This window comes from Pogonomyrmex barbatus, unplaced genomic scaffold, assembly GCF_055798465.1.
Source record: "Pogonomyrmex barbatus isolate J1 unplaced genomic scaffold, ASM5579846v1 scaffold7, whole genome shotgun sequence".
Taxonomy (NCBI): Eukaryota; Metazoa; Arthropoda; class Insecta; order Hymenoptera; family Formicidae; genus Pogonomyrmex; species Pogonomyrmex barbatus.
The window spans coordinates 7,510,258-7,526,267 of NW_028297171.1; the positions used below are offsets into that span (position 1 = coordinate 7,510,258).

At 46.6% G+C, this 16,010-nt stretch overlaps 2 protein-coding genes across 10 annotated transcripts in view; both read right to left on the reverse strand.

Annotated features, from left to right (window-relative positions):
• LOC105428061 (uncharacterized) overlaps positions 1-14,762 on the reverse strand; it is a 55,619-nt gene extending 40,857 nt beyond the window's left edge. For 2 of the 9 annotated variants that reach the window (XM_089083575.1, XM_089083571.1), the window contains exon 1: positions 1,184-1,719. In XM_089083575.1, the coding sequence (XP_088939701.1) occupies positions 1,184-1,415 (232 nt within the window). In that variant the 5' untranslated portion in view covers positions 1,416-1,719. Of the gene's footprint in view, positions 1-1,183; positions 1,730-12,301; positions 13,012-14,354 lie in introns of those variants that run through there. The other 7 variants (XM_089083574.1, XM_089083573.1, XM_089083570.1 and 4 more) reach the window with 7 other exon arrangements.
• LOC105428059 (uncharacterized) lies at positions 13,034-14,358 on the reverse strand. The gene has a single exon (XM_011640118.3). It carries the CDS (start codon positions 13,910-13,912, stop codon positions 13,355-13,357), a length of 558 nt encoding a protein of 185 aa, XP_011638420.2. The 5' UTR covers positions 13,913-14,358; the 3' UTR covers positions 13,034-13,354.
• Positions 14,763-16,010: the final 1,248 nt, after the last annotated feature.

Sequence of the window (16,010 nt, forward strand, 5' to 3'; positions counted from 1 at the left end):
TTTAGAACCCACTCTTATACTTGTGGACATTACAGCACGAATTATCGGACTACGTTATTACTCTAATCAATTATACTTAATAAGATTTAAATAGACATATAGATCATGCGCGATGTAAAGTCAACCGCACACGCTAATAACTACCCCGCCGTACGTCTCGCGTCTACGAACTTTTAAATTGAATTTTCGCCAAGGAAAATTTAATCCCACGTGTTATATCCTTTTTTGTTGCAATCTACCGCGTATATCGACTTGCTCTATCGACTTTTCCGTCAATTATTTACAATACTGGAGGTCGTATTCCGCAAAACGCATTACGGATTTACCTAACGAGGAGTAAGTAAAAAACGAATCGCGCATTACAATCTGCCGGGGGGTTTGACAGTTTCCCTTTTTTAATAGCCAGTTTAACGGATAGGTCACGGAACGACCTTGTCTATAAGAACGGTACATATGTACACGAATATACGTGCAAGTGGAGCGCAGCTCCGCCCTGGCAGTAGCGATTTGAAGCATTGACCTGTGCTAATAAATGCCAGGCATCGTCTACATGAGTGCCGGGGGTCTACACGAGTGAGTAACTGCCCTTAGGATTAATCCCGTCGTCGCAACGATCAGCATCATCCGGGCACAACGGGGAAGGGAGGGAGGGGAGGAGGGGGAAGGGGGGATAGCGGCACACCGAAGGATTGGGAGGATGGCATCGTGCGAGGTGACGATAAAGCGGGTCAGCCGTGTATCCGCAGGTCACAGTTCATAGAGGACTTTTTCCACCACTCGCGCGACGATAGATATTTTTCCCCGCTCGACAGACGCGCCTTTCTATTTTGTACGCGCTCGCATCGCGCGCGATTAATTAAGGGAGAGTGCCTGCGGCTGCGGGGGAAATATTCTCGTCACCGTTATAAAATTGTGTCGGCCGCAGGAATGAGCTAACGCTGATGTCACGTAAACCGAAGAGAAACGCCACGGACGACGTGATGATGCTGGGAAAAATGGATGAATCGGCCGTTACAATCACTTCTCGTGATCGAAAGGTTGAGCGCGGGGTTGCTTAACGGGGTGTACACGTGCACGCCGTGACATGTACAGTCTCCGTTCTCCCCTCTTCCACTCTCTTATCCGACCAAATAAACTCCCTGATGAATTTCGTTCTCACCCACTTAAAAATAATTAAACTCACGCAAATAACGCGTTGTTTGCTCCCGCTTCGACGGTCGGCCGGTTATGGTCGAAGTCCAACACGCAACGGGAGAAAAACGGCGGAGGTATGCCGTTATCGAATCAACCTTAAAGATACTTCCGGTGAAGCACCCTGCGCACGTGCGTAATATCGATACACTCGAGATAATTGCGTTAATTCCGACGCAAGCGCGTCCCCGACGGTGGTTGGTCACATCCGGATCCTCCGGCATCGCTACGGATACTTGTTATTAGCGGCGCGGGCGCGCCACGTATGTGCGGTAAACGTTGTGCAAAGTATTGTGTAAAACGAGGCGCGTTGTATCAGAGTTATATTGCGCGGAATTGATAGCTCGGGGCGCCGATGATGTACACAACAGTACATACAGGAGAGGATGCTCGGCGCGCCCCTCTCGCATGCTTTATGCACCCGCGCGTAGGCGGATGCATGCGCGCGACGAAAGAAAAGTGAAACAATGACGTCAGCTTTAACGCCTCAGTTGTGCGATCTTTTACCTTCGAATAACTCGAGACAATGGACAACGCCTGGCGTGTGAATACATGCCAAGACCGTGGTATCGTGTCACACACGCGTGCGCGCACACACGCGCGCGAATGATAGACACACACGAACACGAGAGGCTGCACACATCCCCCGCTGCAGCCCCCTGTACAAACGGCGCCTTTGTGTAGCACGTACACGTGCGGAGGGAACACGCGTATATATATATATATATATATATATATATATATATATATATATATATATATATATATAAATATACGTGACACACCGCTTACTTTTCATCCTGCGGCGGTTTCCTTCGGCGACGACGCCGCCGTGTCGTGCAAGTGGATGCAGAACGATAGCAACCGGCGCGGCGCGGCAGGTTGGGGGGTGGGTGGAAACGGGGTGGAAAAACTGGGAGCGCGCATCATATGTATGTGCGCGCTGTTATTTATAGGCCAGGCCGTATTAGAGGCGAGCGTACGTACGGTATTAGAGGCAATATTTACGCGGAACGCGTGAACGTGATATCTTATCGCGCGCCCTTATCAAGGCGTCGCTCAGATTCTCTCAGATGACCAGCGTTATATATTTCTCTTTTGAAGCACCAATTCCAGTCTCTATTCTTAATGATGTTTCCTACATAAGCGCGTCAGCCCTTTCGGCGACCCTTCGGCCGATTTCTATCCCGGTCTACTATCGCGCTCTGGTACGTGGCTTATGGTATCGTCCTGTACTTAATGTTCGATGAACATTTTCAACATTCTCTCTCTCTCTCTCTCTCTCTCTCTCTCTCTCTCTCTTGAAAAATATTTTCAAGCTGTTTCTAAGATATTTCTCTCCGAGAATATTCGCTTGAGACACTCTCGAAGGAATATTCTCGCCTCATATCGCTCCTTCAAAAGAGACTGGCTTTACTTTATCGATCGCCGATTATTCTGTTATTTAAAGCATTAAGTCATTTTGGGTGGATTTATATTACATAAAGAAAAATATATATTTAAATATCTCAGAGTCGGATGAATTTCGTACAATGTCTACTCGTATTTATCTAGCTACTTGCATCCTTTCGTGTGCGTTTGCGCGAGGTGCAATCGATGTAACGGGTATAACGGGTCGCGAATGTAGCTCGTAATGTATGCACCTACGGTAATCGTGTCCAATTAATCATTTTCTTTCGCGACATGTCATAATAAGATCTCCTCTGAATGTATAATTAAAGAGGGCACAAAGAAAAAACTTTTAGGAAAGAAATGAACGATGTTCAAAGTCGATTAACCCTCTCCAGTTTCTACCCCGGGTTGAAAGTACATGCGCAAATGCGAGGTGTTTAATAAAGTAAATCGAAGGGCGTTTCGAGTTCTACGAAATCAATTAGCGTAGGCACGAGAGAGAGTAAAGAGAGGGGAAAGAGAGAGAGAGAGAGAGAGAGAGAGACGGTTTAATAAATAGTCAGACTGCTTTCAATATGCGCGTGAAAAAGATATTTTCACAGTATTTCATCAAATGGCAAACCGAAAAGTTCGCGTTATTCATGAAATATCGTATGCATCATCGTCAATATATAAATCATCGTGCCAATTCCGATCCACGAATTATCGATTATACATTTTCAGAGAAAATTCAGAGGCGCGACTACACGAGGTAGAGGCTTTATCGAGCCTATTTTAAGAGGGAGAAAGAATTATCATCACCACACATAAATCAGATTCGAAAGCATTCGCGATGTTCCGGGCGCCGAGTACGCGAGGGGTGATAAGATAAACCACGCACGTGATTATCATGCAACGCGGATTTTCCAGAATCCCGCTGTAGCGAACATATGGCGATTAGCAGTCTAATGAATTTAAGAGAATTTAAGAGAATTTAATCATCCCTCTAGACATTACTAACTCCGTAAAATCGTTTAACCCCGAGTTCCGCAAATACATAAAACTAAAGGCCAGAATAAAATACTCTTTCTCCCACTCTTCCTCTCTCTCTCTCTCTCTCTCTCTCATTAGGAGGTAGAAGTTTTAAATTAACTCGCACGTTGATATCGGACGTATCAGCACTTTAGAAGCGAAAATAACGGATAAAGATAGCTTCTAGGTAAAAGATCGTTTTTCTCAGGAACTATAATGCAAGTCCGACGGTCGACTTTCGTTTCCAAAATTACGAGACACTGACTGACGACGTTGTCTAAACTCCACTCGGACTCGAGATCTTTTGTGTTTCATTTTATATAAGGCTACTTCGGTAATTCTTCGAAAATCAATAAGAGCTGTCCATAAAACTACAAGTATCTTGAATTTATCAAACAGAGTGCTAATATAATAATAGAGAAATACTTTGAATTAAAACAAACATTCGTATTGAATAATCTCTTTCTTATAAGTATATTCTTATAAGTATATATACTTCATGTTTTCCTACGAATGAACGAGCTGTCTAAATTCCATTAATGAAGAAATTCAAACTCATCCAGGCATAAGCGTTGCATTTCTAGAAACTTGTTGTTCGCCTTGGATTAATGTAAATTTGTTTTAGTTACTGATGCAGCTGTAAGATAAGAATGTTGCAAATACCGCAGTATTTACCGCTGAAGGCAGCTTATTTATCGCGGTGTAAATATTTTTTTACAAGGAAAGTCTTAAGAATTATTAGTGGCAGAATTGCAAGATGTAATTAGCAGATTGCACGTTAATGAACTTCAAACTAATGTAAATCTCATGATAAAAATTCTGTAGCTTCAGATTACTATTTCATTATAAGTCCCGGCACGTACATAATTTACTGCATCCCTCTACTTAAATTGCATATTTACCGTAAAACTCTACACATTGAAATAATTCAGTGAAGTCGTTTATCCAAAAATTTATCCTTTTTTGTCGCGTATATTATAACGATTCGCATTATCATCCTTGTTAATTATATTCATCTTAACAAAAAATATTTATGTTCGATTAATCGATAATCTATAGTTTTACTCATTGATATAAATCCAGAATCTAATAATCCGTTCGGGCTATCACCCCCTATAATTTCTATCGCTTATAAATCTAATGAGAACGGGTCATTCGTGTTAATGATTTATTCCGTGCGGCGCATTAACCCTACGGAAAAGTGACGAATAGCAGCGGCTTCGTCGCCGCCGTTGCGGAGGCGCATTTCTACGAAGTTTGGCCTTGCGTCCGATAATTCCTTCGATAATATTGTTTTCGTGCATAATTAACTCCCTAGGCAGCGCGCGTGTACGCCTCTGTGCACGTTCCCTCTGCCATGAAATTTTCGTCAGGCGAACCACCCCCGTAAAACCAATAACCGTCGACACGGTTATGACGACAGTGGTGTGCAACCGCACGAAAATTGCGCACCGTAGGATGAAAATTATCGCAACAGATGAGACGGGAGGTGGTGGAGACAGGATTTCTGGCGTGCCCCTGACGTCAGAGAAACGAGAGAGAACGAACCGGGGATCCCCCCTCTCTCTCTCTCTCTCTCTCTCTCTCTCTCTCTCTCTCTCTCTCTCTCTCTCTCTCTCTCTTCGAGCACCGCCGCCATCCGACGAATTATTAATATCTATGCTGGGGTGCGAATCGCATTCGCGCGCAGAAGCGACAGGCGGAAAGTTTCTGTCGTCGGTCGGATCGGATGGCGCGGCATTTACACGGCGACCGGTATTAATGCAATGATAATGCGCATTATAAAGTTTTGCTTTGTGCACTTGGCGACGTCGTACCGGCAGCGAGTGCCGCTGACAGAGTCCCGATAAGATCGGCGAAGTTTCCCGGTTGTCGATGATTTCTCTCACCGAGAGGGAAGAGAAAAGTAGCGGGAAAGTGAGGGAAATAGAGAACGGCGAGCTTTCCGCGTGTCAAAAAACTCGAACTCTGCTCGATAGTCCGAACTATTGCATTTTCTCTTATCCCCCCGCGGTAGAGGTTGAAGGACCTCTATATATTATGACGATGCCGATATCCCGCCGGTATCGAGGAAGCTCCTCCACTCCCGAACTCCCGACGGGAACCCGTATTGGATTTCGATCTCTTCTATACGTAAAACGTGCTGGCTGTACAACGGCAAACGATAGAAAATGGAGATGGATTATATCGAGTGGAATCGGTAAATTCGCACGTAATGATCGATGAGTTACAAGATTTAGAAGACTTATCACTCGAATAATCCACGATAGACACAACATTATCTTCTTTTTTATTAATGCGTCAGCTGTTCTGTAAAATGACAATACATATTTTAATGACCCGAAATATGCCCGTGATCGCTCATCTCGCGGAAAGATAATTTTGCAGAAACTGCTCGTAAATTCTGGAATTCGAAAATCCGAGACTAATGAGATTATCCCTGTTGTAGAAGTGAACTTGCAATAATGAGATCTTTATACGAACTCTCGAGGCAAAGCTGCGGACAAAGAGAATAGCGTAGCTATAGGATTACGGTGGGAGGGAAATTCGTAAATCGCCGAGTCGAGTACATATTGGTGCACATGGCGAAAATCGTGCATCGTCGAGTTTTCGAAATACTCCATCTCCCCTTTCTCGCAGCGATAGACGCTCGTTTGAGGCGTCTACCCCTTGCGATCAATCCCGGTATATCGGCGTCGCTGTATACAAAGTGCCGGCGGCTCTCTATAGGACGACCGATCAAAGCATTCCTAAAGTTTATTCCGGCCGCGAATCCGCGCCGTCCCTTAAAAAGCATCGAAAAACAGAATATCATCGTTGAGGATATAGGCAATCATATTATTGCTAACCTTCGAAATGTCCCTTTAAATTTCTTCGCACCGATCTCTCGCTCTTCCCGCAGCTTGAATAAACTGCACGCGGAAACTTAAAAGTTCGAGGGGTCAGGCTATCACCGGAGGAGAGCTCTCGCAAAATATCATCCGAGAACGCTGATCATTGGAGAGAGAGAGAGAGAGAGAGAGAGAAGTGGCACAGAAGCCGGGCCTGATAACCGTTTAACACGTCGTGAAATTTTTCGTTCGATAAACTAAACCTTCATCGGCTCGGAAAAGTGGCTCTCCCGTTCATCGAGGTGCGAAGGAGCGCGAGCAAAAAACGGCTCGTCGTTTTTCAGCATTGATAATCGACGTGGCTTTATCGACGCGGAATATGGCATTTACACCATCCATATACACATAGCGAAAATTTCTACTCGATCAAAAATTACAACGTGTAACTTGCAAGCTCGTTATTTCTGCTCATCTAGAGGAATGGTCGATAAAACCGGATGTCCACCAGTAAAACCGTGCATTTGCCTCACTAAAAAGCAGTAACAATCACTTGGAAGGAGAGATTAACGGGTTACTCGTGTAAATATAAACTCGGTTAATTGCTCGGAATCTCGTATACCGATATGTCGTTAACATCGCGACATATAGCCTCGCCCCGCGCTCGCGGTCTTGAACGATGGCCAAGTTTCAGCGGTTATTACGCCCCGCTTGAAATACCGGCACAATAAAGAGAGAAACTTTTCTTGCGTACAACTTGCCGCGTTTCTTACGCTCCACATTCTATTTCGCTTGTAAACTGTACAGACTGATACTAACACCCACCTCATAATTTATATATAGGATGCATCGCGCGTTTATAACTTAAGAACTTTATTGTTGCCTGAATGTTAAAATAACTATCATTTTCATATTACGTCAACCTCTGATCTATCTATACGGGGAAAAAGTGCATAAACATCGCCATGCCCTCGAGATGCAAAACTCATGGTGAACGAACAAATCGGGTGTAATGTTTCGAAAAGCGATAATCTCGAGGGAAAAGGCTCGGGAGATTTCGTTCGCGGATGTGGATAAGGTTAATCTTCGTTTACGAAAGACTAGCGAGGAGGTAGTTTTCGTGTCCCCTCCCCCCTCCCCTTCTCACTCTCTCTTTCCTTCTTTAATACTTCTCTCTACGTTTTGCCAAGAAAACTCTTCCCATGCTTTCGCCTACATACGTATGAGTGTGCACGTGCGCGGCTTAAAGTGCGCCAGACTACCGCAAATCGACCATCGAAAGTTCTCATTCAAGGAAATCGAAGGAACGAGGTAATGCAACGTAACACGGGGAGTCGTTTTGCATCCGTTTTCGCAAAAATCAGCATTTCACGGGAATTTTCCCTCAACGAAAATTTCTATCCTACACACAGCTATATATTTTTCGTACATATATATATATATAAAATATATAGTATATGTCGTTACTCGCATATTTTTATCTATGTTATCCAAACTGATAACTCGCATGAGATTTAACTATTTATAGAGAGATAAAATAAAAACACTTTCGCAGAAGATATTATTTCTTCGGAGGAAGCTGCTCGAAGACAGAGAACATATCCCTTTCCAATGATCGTGTACTAAATTGATAAAATCAGTTGTTGTCACTTTTGTAATTTCGCAAATCGTGAAACAATCATGATTTCTAAAAACATTATTAGCTATTATATAAAGTATGAAATGTTCTTGGAGAAAAGAAACTTGGCGCGAGATGCAGTACGTGCCGAGGCGTGACTTCTCTTAGATTTTTTCGTGTTTCTGCAGAGGAGGAAATGTTGCTTTCCCAATCAACGGCACGAGGCGCGTTATTTTGCGAATAACGCGGGAAAATAAAGGTCCACGCGAAACGCATTGTTGTCGTTATTGCGAGCGTTTCATCTCCATTAACAATGACACATTTCCGGCGTCATGAAACGCATCGTGCAAATATGCAACTCCACACGAGGGTGTGAACGACGTGAGAACGATAGAAAGAAAGTAGGTCTCTACCAGAGATATCGCCATTGAAATTGTTATGTTTTCGCTGAGAGAAGGGGGAGGAAATATAACAAGAAGATTTACAATGACAATGCTGCGTGCCATACACACACACACACACACACACACACACACACACACACACACACACACACACACACACACATTCACACACATACACATACGGCCATAAGCACAACAGAAAATCACGCTAAAGAGAATTCTCTCGAATTTCGAGTAAATTTTTTACAATGCTGGCGACATCTCGAATCACACTTATCATCGCGAACGAGAATGTTCAAGCTTTTTCCTTTCTCTCGCATTTCTTTTGAAAATTCCAGAATAGCAGCAGATGGAATATTCGGAATATTTCAAATTGTAAGCTTTTAAAAAAATAAAGAAGATACGTGTGCAAAAAATGACGCCAAGACGAACTGTTTACGAGAGATAGTACACAGAAAAGATTATAAGTATAAAGAGAGGAGTCTGAGTGGATTGAGCTTGAAGAAGCACGAAAGAGTTTCTTTTTCACGTGACGGCACTCTTCAATCACCTCCTCACTCCTCGCGGACTTTCTCTCACTTTTACGCTATCGCTTCTTGTCCGATGCTATCGTTGCAATTTTTACGACGATACTTTTTCTTACGCAAATTCCCGCCAATTTTTCTCTCCGGCAGGAATTTACATAGCTTTCTACATGCGTACACGGTCGGAGCGCATCCCTTTTAAATCATTGCTCAAATATTTTAAAAGCGCTCGCATTCTCGTCCCGCGGATACACGAGACTCGTGTTTATCCTCCGGGGGTAATTCCAGGACCGACGGAGTCGCTTTAATCAAACCGCGGAAGATCTTAATCTAAAACTAAGGAGAGATAAATCAACCGTATGCAAAGCGCTCGTTTTAATCACAGCCAACGGCGGCTTAAGTCTGATCGCTGTTTCCGCGCGCAAATTGCCGCCTTTTTCTAACGATACGTCGCTCCGGGTTTTCTTTGTAATCCGCTTGTCTTCCGAATGCGGGGGGAGCACGAAGAGACCCGACGAGCAACAATCGCCGCGATGTATAACACCGGTTTTCCGTGCTTAACTTCGTCCCTTGACTCACGGGCGGAGGGAAAATCCAAGCTGGCTCGACCCGGTAGTATATACCGGTGGGTTTACATAGGTCGTACCACCTGGTAGATACATCGCTGCTCGTCGCTTATCCGACGAGCGGAGTAAGAGTGAGAGAGGGACAGAAGGAGGGAGAGGAGAAGGAAGGAGGAGGAGGACGCGCAAGGAGAGGAAGGAACAGGAGGTGAATATCGCGTGGTCGCGATAGTAGCAGGTCGCGGTTAGAAAGACGAAGGCAGAGGACCGAAAAGGGCGGAGGTAGGTAGCAGAGAGGGGCGCGAGGAGGGTAGCAAAAAAGAGCCGCGGTAGAGGGTGGCGGTGGTGGCGGGCGGCGAGTGGGGTCGAAGCGGCGGTAGCTGAAGGAGGGAATGACCCCGCGTACCCGGGGTCAACCGTTGCACTATGCTCTCCGTGTCTCATAGTCATGGACGAACCTCTCGCTCGCTCGCTCGCGCTCCGATGTACGGGCTAGGCGCATCGTGTATGTACAAGACCACCTGAGCACACCTGAGTCAGGTGTCTGTTTCCTGCCTTACTGTGGTGTCATATATACGTGACGCAGGTATGCGCACCGCCGTCGACGCGATGGCGATTTATGAATACACGCGGGATGAAGATGGCGAGACGGCGGCGCCGAGCATTATTTCTCGTTATTGTCAACCGATATATCTCTGGTTCCTCCCCTCCTCGCTCCTCTCTCTCTCTTTCTCTCTCTCTCGAGTGGTCCTTTCGTCTAGATGCGAATGTCGGCTATCTCACCCGAACACTCGTCCATACGAAGTATATGGGAGAAAGTAGAGACTCGAGAGAGGAGATATTTTCATCTAGATCCACGCGTGAACAATGCATGCTAAAGGCTGCGCAACACCAGGAAGAATATATTGTAAAGTTACGCAATACCATTTTGTCCGTTGAACTTTTAAACCTGCCAGAAAAATATATTGGACGAAGAGGAGGCGGGAAGGGAGGGCATTCGAGAGAATGCGCAACTCGACATCTGAAATATCGAAATATCGGCATTTTTTAAAATTGATGATGCGGCTATTATTAGCCGGATAGCATCCTAACAATCGTCCACTTAAACGCTTTAATATCACGGACATAACGAATTATGTGCGAGCAGAATGCACATCAAAACGGACCTTTCCTTTTGCGAAGCGCCAGACATTAACTCCAACTGTATCTCCACGCATAGAAGATGCATGAGGGTGATTATATATAAAAATGCGCGAAATTTGTATGTATCTTCCGGCGGTTCCCTCGCTGGATTATTTCGCAACGTCAAGTCAAGTCAGATTTCAGCGTTTATTCGCGCGCAGCTATTCGCAGAACGGTGAGCTTCCGCTTTCGAAATCGCTTTATGCGCGATCATATTTCTTGACCGGCCGCGCCTATATTTTCCGCCTAGAACAGCAGATATATCCGTGGCGATATTAAGTTATGATAGATATAACTGTCCTGCATTCATCATAAAATCAAGTTACAGTTACGTGCTATCGTATGACGTTTCGATATCGATTCCACGTAGGTACGTATGTCCGCGTTCACACACCACACACACACACACACACACACACACACACACACACACACGCACGCACGCGCGCGCGCGCGCGCGCGCGAGGCCGCTGTGTACGGCGTGTTGCATACGTACCCGTTGCGAAAGACACGCAAGACGCTGTATAAATCACGTTTCTAAGTCAATAATCAAACGCGCGAGACAATGAGAACGGGAGATGTGCGATAGCGGTAAAGGCAGCCGATCGATTTGCGTATCGCGCGCGCGACAGCCGCGGTACCACGTCCTCGTGTCGCTAGATTATAATCCGGCCGCGGCGACGCATTGTAATTTCTCTACGGTACAGCTGAAAATTAAATGCATCACGGTTGGCACGGTAGCACCGTCCCTCCGCCCGTCCGGCGAGAATAGCGAGAAATGCAAACGAGAACTTTTTCGTGATACCTAATGCCCACCGTAGCGTCATCCCATCGCGGGCCGCCTCTCCAATTAACGCAATTAGCGATTTCATTAGCACTAATTACATCACGCGTCATGCTTAACTCGCCTCACTCACGTGTCCGTGGCGCAACAATGATTGATACCACGCGGTAGTTCCGGAAGTTTCTCCTTTTTTTTCTTTTCCTTTATTTATTTATTTATTTTTTTTTATTTTTTTTTTTACTTCTCGCACAACACGCAAATCCGGGAAAGGCCAGAAAATCCTCTTTGAACTTTTCCAACAGGAAGGAGTTTTTATCTCCGACGAAAACCTCGTAAAGAAGTCGGAACCGTTTCGAGCCAGTCGCCGCGTCGCTTTTTATACGAGAATTTAATAGCGTTGTATCGCCCGTTTCGCGCATTCCGAAATGTAGAGCTTTTAACGACAAATTTCAATCGTGATTCTCAATCGCGTCCGCATTCTCCGTACACAAGTTTAATAACTTCTTTGATCCTTCATTTTTCATCAAGTACACATTAGTGGAATAGTTATTTGAAGATAGGAGAAAGACATTTTTTTTTTCGAAAGGAATACAAAGCGAACTAAAGAATTCTGATAAATCGGTATATAATAATTTTAAATCTTCCGAGGGATTCAAGCTCAGGAAGATTCAAGGAGACTCAAATTGCCTCGCTACGATTACAAATCTATCGGCAGATGTTTCATTAATTAATCTTGATCACTATATCTCGTCAAGGATCTAATAAATCATAACTTTGGAGGAAAGCCGAATGAAAAGGACTCACCCGTTACGCTGAGCAGCGACATGGTCGGAGGATCCCCGTTTTATGCTCGGCTCAAACTCTGGAGTTTGTCCCTAATCGGCCGAGCGGTGCACTCAATATAGCATGTAGAGATCCGTACGTAAGTGATGCTGCTTTATGATGAAACACGCCGATAGATGCACTGTCTCGTATACGATACGCAGGCTATTACTCTCCCCGCACGCCTGCACTAATAATCCTCTTTTTCTCCCTTCTTCTCTTTCTCCCCCTTCCTTTCTCTCTTTCTTTCTCTCTGTCTTCTCTTTATCTCTCTGTTCTTTCTTTGCTTACTGTGCGCCTCTATCACATACGGTATACAAAGAGCGTCTACGCGTATGTAGAGATAAATATGTGTGTGTGTGTGTGTGTGTGTGTGTGTGTGTGTGTGTGTGTGTATGTGTGAAATACGCGTGTATGATCGCGACGTACACGCTGATTACGCGTGAAGCGAAAGCTCGCGATAAAATCAACGAGCGCTCCGAATACGAATTTGTCTTCTTTATCTTCTTCTTCTTCTTCTTCTTCTTCTTTTTTTCCTCTTCTTCCCAGTAGAAATCCTGTTTACAGTCAGTCACAGGTTGGCCGCCGCGACCACGGCGAAGCGTCCATCCGTACCTTATCGCGATACACGGCTTATCTGGGATCGACGGCGATACCTGGCTCCTTCTCCGTTTCCCTCCTCGTCGCTCCTATACCCTGGTCCACTCCCTCCCACCCTCTCCCGCCCGGTGTGTACACTGGCCGATGACCGTACGTGACACGAGTTTCTATGTGCTCTCCTGTAATACTGTTTTCCCTCTGGTATACCGGCGCGCGATGACGATCGATCGGCGCGGAGGATGACTGTCGTACGCGTTATTAACGGACCGATTGACTCGCAATCGGTCGTTATTCGCGTAGAGATTCGCGAGAAGCCCGCCCGCGGATTATCGTTCGCACGCCGCCACGTTAATCGTCATATCGCACTCTCTGTATACCTAGCACCGTCGCGCTTATCCACGCGATTCCAGCGACTAGTGATAGCGAGGCTCTTGGTCACGCGCAACAACGTAGTAATAGTCCGTCCCGACGGTTGAGAGGACGAAGATCGCCTCGAATGCTCGCTACCTCACCGCTGTCCACGTCCGTTGCTGCGTCGTCCCGCTGCTGCCCCGGGTCTCGTGCCGCTGTCGAATTGTTCTCGTGGACGTCGTCGTACGCGAGCAACGAGGCTACGATGCTAATGATAACGATACGCTGGCAATAATAGTAGTACTGCAGCACTGATACGATTGCTGTGCAACTGTCGCTGATCCACTGCGATTCGATGGTGTTGCTGTTGTTGCTGCTGCTGCTGCTGCTGTTGTTCCCGTGTACCGCGCGACGACCGTAATCGCGAGACAACATCGCCGAGACAGCGTCGCTAGGTAGATCCGTCGTTGATCGCCGTTTGCCACCGACGTTGTGGTAAGCTCGACCGAGCGTTTCTCGCTTCAGAGGAATCGGCCACCGTGCCACCGCCGCCGCCTTCGTCGTCGTCGTCGTCGTCGTCGTCGTTGTTGTCGTGATCGTCGTCGCCGCCGCCGCCGTCACCGTGCCTCTCGTTATTATCATAGTAGCGAGAGCTGCGGGGGATGTGCCGAGTCGCCGTCGCGCGTCTCTCGTGCTCGTCAGGGGAACGTGCACCACCAACGACGCCAGACACGTCGTCGCCGTCGTTCCGAGGCGCGACCGGTCACGCGCATTTCACCACGGTGCCGGGTAACGTAAGACAGAGAGAAAGAGACAAAGAGAGCAAAAAGAAAGAAAGGAGAGAGAAAGAGAGAGAGAGAGAGAGAGAGAGAGAGAGAGAGAGAGAGAGAGAAAGGAGGGTAGGATCGAGTAGAAAAAAAATACAAAAAGAAATGGGGAAAATTGAGTCCGGAGCGATAGGTGGACAGAGAGAAGGTGAGAGAGAGAGAGAGAGAGAGAGAAGGAAAGGAGAAGAGGATGAGGGGACGAAGAAGATCGGAAGAAGCACGCGGAGCCGCGAGAACTCTTCGAGAATATCACGTACCGAGCACACAGTAGCCGTATATCATTCCCTGTCTCTCTCTTTTTCTTTCTTCCCCTCGCTCCGGGCACCTCGCTCGGCCCGCAACTCTTCACGCCGTTTCCGTGTCGACCGCGGCCGCGTAACCCGCACGCCGTGCACTCGACTCCGCTCCGCCGTGTACGCGAGGGGTGAAGAGGATGGTAGTAACGTGCGTCAGCGACATGCAGAGCGTTACCGGAAGGAGCATCCGTGTCTCACGCGCGTAATCGGAGCGCGGTGCCGCGATCGCGTGCGATACGCCGCACGATCTGTCGCCGCGTTGATCTGCTGAAACGTTATTGCGAACATACGCGGACTGCGCGACGTCGAGCACTGTGCGAACGGAGACGCCTCCGACACGCCGCCGCCATTTTGCTACGTCAAAGGGGTGACATAGCGCCGGCGCTGTGATAAAGCCGGCCAGATCCGAGCGACGTCGGAGCCACCCGACGTATCGCCGCTCCGGCGAGACCACCGTGAACCTCGCCACCGAGCTACCCCCTCTCGGGGGTGCGAACCACTCGCATCGGTCCCCCGTGTGGTCCTATCTCCTCTTCTCCCGGCACCAGCAGGCGAGCGAGCTGCCTTTTTCGAGAATGCGTTCGCTCGTTCCGGGGGTGCAACGTCTTCAGAAATCGTTGCGGACGCGACCCGCTTCGACTACGATCATTCGAAGTTTGAAATCGAGGAGGTGGAACCGCGATTCCTACCCTCTATTCGCGTGTCTCTTGAATAAATTTATTTTTACGCGGTCAAAAATTTCTCGGGTAAATATTTAAAATGCCCAACGGGGTTTATCTCGCAAGTTTGCCCAAAATTACATCGCGTAATTTTATATATTCATCCGTATCTTTTTTTTTTTTTATAACGTGGAAAAACTAAACTCACCTCTTGGTGAAGATGGGTCGATTCTAATTCCCGCAGTCGTTTTGCACCCATGCAAACTGAGTGATCCTAATTAGCGATGCTGTCGAGTTTCGCTCGAGTTTCCAGCGCGAATTCACGTCGCGAGACTTGTTTTCGCACGCCTGTAATACAGAAAGAGAGAGAAGAGATTAGTCTCGCTGTAAGATGCCTAATTCCGATAACTACTGCCTACACCGCCATCCATGATTACTTTACGAGGCGATGGCGATCTCTCTGGTTACTTCGAATAAACGTTATCCCGTCGCCATCACGAAAGGCTATAAAAAGAAGGCTGAAATCGTTGCATGCCGCCAGCAGCGATTGAATTTATGCGCTTGTTCGAACAAAAAGTTACCAATCTATATTTCCAATAATACGTGCCAAAAATAATTTCATTCTGCAAATAACGCGCGGTGGCCAGAACGAATAATACGTTACAACGCCCGCAGGCTTTCCCAAAATTAACTAATTCATGATATCCCGGGCATTAGTATTTCAGATGGAAAATTGGTTCATTTAGGATGCCTGTGTAAACTGTTTTCTCGTTAGCGTGAGAAAGGATCGTAAATGCGGAGTTGAACGAGCCGCGGCGACACGCAATGTCTGGTATTCGGAGGAGTTTCTGCAAATGCCGCCACGGAACAACGTTACCACTACCGCCGCGATTACGCCGTCGCGATAAGAAAATTGCCACATTGTCAAAGAGATACTTGATCTTTAATTAATTTTGCA